Raw genomic sequence first — 3,145 nt, 5'->3', positions numbered from 1 at the left:
TTCAAAATTTAGATTTAAAACAAGCAAAAATTAAATATTTTCATAATTAATAAAAAAAACAAAAAATAATAAAAAATGAATAAATTAAAGAAGATTTTTGGCTTAAAAATTTAAAGTTAAATAAAGTATCTTTAAATATTTTCCAAACCACAAATTTACTTTTCATCTTAAAAAACAATTTTTGAATCTAACAAAAATTTCATAGTAATAAAAGATAACTTAACTTATTCTCAGTATTGCTAATAAACTTTGGATTGCATTCATGGAAATACTATTTTGAAGGAATACGCACAAACCTCAAATAATAGTTTTAATAATCTTCAAAAAATATTGGATGATTAATAGCTCAAAGAATAGTTAAGATAATGTTTATGTAGCTATTTACTTTAGAATCCTTAAGATTATTAACAGAGGAATACTTTAGGCAATATTTACTTAGAAATGGAAATGATAGAAAAAGCTAAATAGTGCTATGAGAATTCTTTATAAGTAAATCCTTAATTTGAAGATGCACTAAACAATCTTGGAAATACTTATTTTTAACTTGAAAATTTTGAAGAAGCAAAAGTTTACTTTGGAAAGGCTTTAAGTATGAATCCAAATAATATATGTGCTCATATTAATTTAGGAAATACCTATTTTAAATTGTAGATGAGAGATGAAGCAAAACTTAGCTTTGAGAAAGCATTAGAAATTAACCCAAACTCTGCTTTTATCATGAAAAGGATAGGAGATACTCTCTTTAAATTTAACAAAGAAAAAGCAATTGAATATTATCAAAAATCTTTGGAAATCGATCCTTCAATAAAACTTTCTAATTATAAATTAGGACTTATCTATTATCTTAAAAAAGCAACTTAAAGTGCAAAATAGTATTTTGAAAATGAAATAAAATTGAATCCACAATTTTATAAATCTTACTTTTATTTAGGAATACTTTATCTTGATTTGTTATAAGACATAGCGCAGGGAAAAAAACACTTTGAAATGGCTTTTAAAATGAAATCAGATGATATAGATGTCTTACTTGAGTTAGCAAAAATCAATAATATTTAAGGTAATAAAGATGAAGCCTACAAATTATTTAAGTAAGTTTTAAATATAAATCCTTAAAATACAACAGCACACTACTTTATTGGTAAGATTTGCAAAGAATTGGGTTAATAATAAGAAGCAATTCTCAGCTTTTAAAATACTTTAAAGTTTTTTATTCCTAAGAAGGCAATTGATTATCGCGATTTGGGATTAATTTATGTTGAGTTGGGAAACTTAGATGAAGCTCAAAAATATTTAGAAAAAGCAATTTAGCTTGACTAAACAAATGAAGAAATTTTATGTACGATGGGAGATCTGTATAGTAGAAAGGGATTAAGAGAAAAATCAAATTTCTACTATAAAAAAATGTTAGAGATAAATGCTACATCATATTTAGCACTTTAATAATTAGGTTACAATTATTATTAAGATGGAATGATTAAAGAAGCCAAATAATACTATAAGTAGTCTTTATAAATAAATCCTGACAATATTGATTTACAGTATAAGTTAGGGTGTCTTCTTCATGAAATTGGAGAGAGACAAGAGTCTATGAGATGTTACGAGAATTGTCTTAAAATAAATCCTTCTTATGTATAAGCTCTGCATATAATAGGATCTATTTATTTAGAAGTTGGTAAGATAGATGAAGCAAAATAAATGTTTGATAAGGCTTTAAAATTAGATAGTAAGTATATATATTCTTGGTAAGGTTTAGGATTTGTTTTTTTTCAAAAAAGTATGCCATACGAGTGCATAGAAGCATTAAAAGAGGTTTTAAAAATTGATCCCTAAAACAAACATTCTCTTTTCTATATAGGTTTGGCTTATGAATAATTATTAGGTAATAAGAAGGAAGCTAAAAAATATTATGAAGATATTTTAAAAATAGACCCTTAATTTGAATAAGCTCTCTAGCATTTACAATCCCTGAAAAAATGAAGAGTTAGAAAATGTAATTTTAGATTAGATAGTAATAAATAAATAAGGAATTACTTTGTTCTTGTGCTATTTGGCATATTAAAAAATTTGAGTGTATTTTTCATTATTTTAGTGCTAAAAGCTAAATAAAAAATATTATAAAGTGTGGTTATAACAATATATGAATAATTTGTTTTCATTTTACAAATTTGTAGTTTTTTTATATAAATTATCTTATATTTTAATAAAAGTAATTAAAATTTACTTATAAGAATAACTTGGATCAGATAAAACTTTCAAAAATTTTACATTTACTTTCTACAAAAATATATGATATTCTTTTTTCTTCAATCATTTTATGTTTTTCTTTTTATTTTTTAATTTAAAAAACATTTATCAAATATATACATGTTCTCTCTAATTTATACACATAATTTTATAAAATTCTAAAACCTTCCATCAAATTTTCTAAAATTTTTTTTGTATTTATTCTAGAAATTGAGGATTGAGTTATCAAGGAACTTCGGTAATAAAAAAAGCTTTTAACTTTTCTTTCAAATTAAGGATTCATACTCATGGATCACCACTAAGTTTTGAAATAAATTATCTTTACATAACAGAACATAGTAGTACATGTATTAAAGATAAAATATTATAAACTTGAAAATAAATATAATAATTTATGTTATTTAAGTTAAATATCAATTATTATATATTAAATATGATTTTAGGCCTTAAATAATCTTAGAATAAATTTAAATTAACTTAAAAATAAATCTAATAAAAGTTAATATGCTAGTGTATAAATCTTTAAATTGCTTGAAAGATTACAAGAGGATACAAATAAAAATATTTTATACTTTAATTATAACTTTTTAAACTACTTAATCTCTAAATTATTGTAAAATAAAAGAACTCATTTAAGAATAAATTATTAATAATAAATATATTTATCTTTATTTTAGAATATAATTGAAGACTAATTTAATTTAATAGACTAAATATAATATATTCACCTAAATATTATTTTATTAGTAATTAATCTTCAAATATTTTTTATATAAAAAGTAGATTTGTCAACTTTATTCCTAAAAATACATTTTTAAATTTTAATTCTTTAACAAATATTAAAATAAAAATATTTTATTATATATAATAGATAGGCAGAATTATAGCCCAACCCACCTTT

General features: G+C 21.7%; 2 protein-coding genes across 2 annotated transcripts in view; one reads left to right on the top strand and one right to left on the bottom strand. All coding sequences in view use genetic code 6, as the record gives it.

Moving 5' to 3' along the window:
• Window positions 1–44, bottom strand: part of TTHERM_00806900 (hypothetical protein) — a gene marked incomplete at both ends in the record, with an annotated part of 267 nt that extends 223 nt beyond the window's left edge. Inside the window, one exon of the mRNA XM_001011990.3 lies at window positions 1–44. This exon is cut by the window's left edge and continues 223 nt beyond it. Within this exon, the coding sequence (XP_001011990.3) occupies window positions 1–44 (44 nt within the window).
• Window positions 45–75: 31 nt separating this feature from the next.
• Window positions 76–1,977, top strand: TTHERM_00806890 (tetratricopeptide repeat protein; the record flags this gene model as incomplete). The annotated part of the gene is made up of 1 exon (XM_001011989.1): window positions 76–1,977. The coding sequence occupies one exon, from the start codon at window positions 76–78 to the stop codon at window positions 1,975–1,977; it is 1,902 nt and encodes a 633-aa protein (XP_001011989.1).
• Between the last annotated feature and the right edge of the window lie 1,168 nt (window positions 1,978–3,145).

The sequence above is a fragment of the Tetrahymena thermophila genome, assembly GCF_000189635.1.
Source record: "Tetrahymena thermophila SB210 genomic scaffold scf_8254718, whole genome shotgun sequence".
In the NCBI taxonomy this organism is placed as follows: domain Eukaryota; phylum Ciliophora; class Oligohymenophorea; order Hymenostomatida; family Tetrahymenidae; genus Tetrahymena; species Tetrahymena thermophila.
This window is presented reverse-complemented; position numbering and strand designations above follow the sequence as displayed.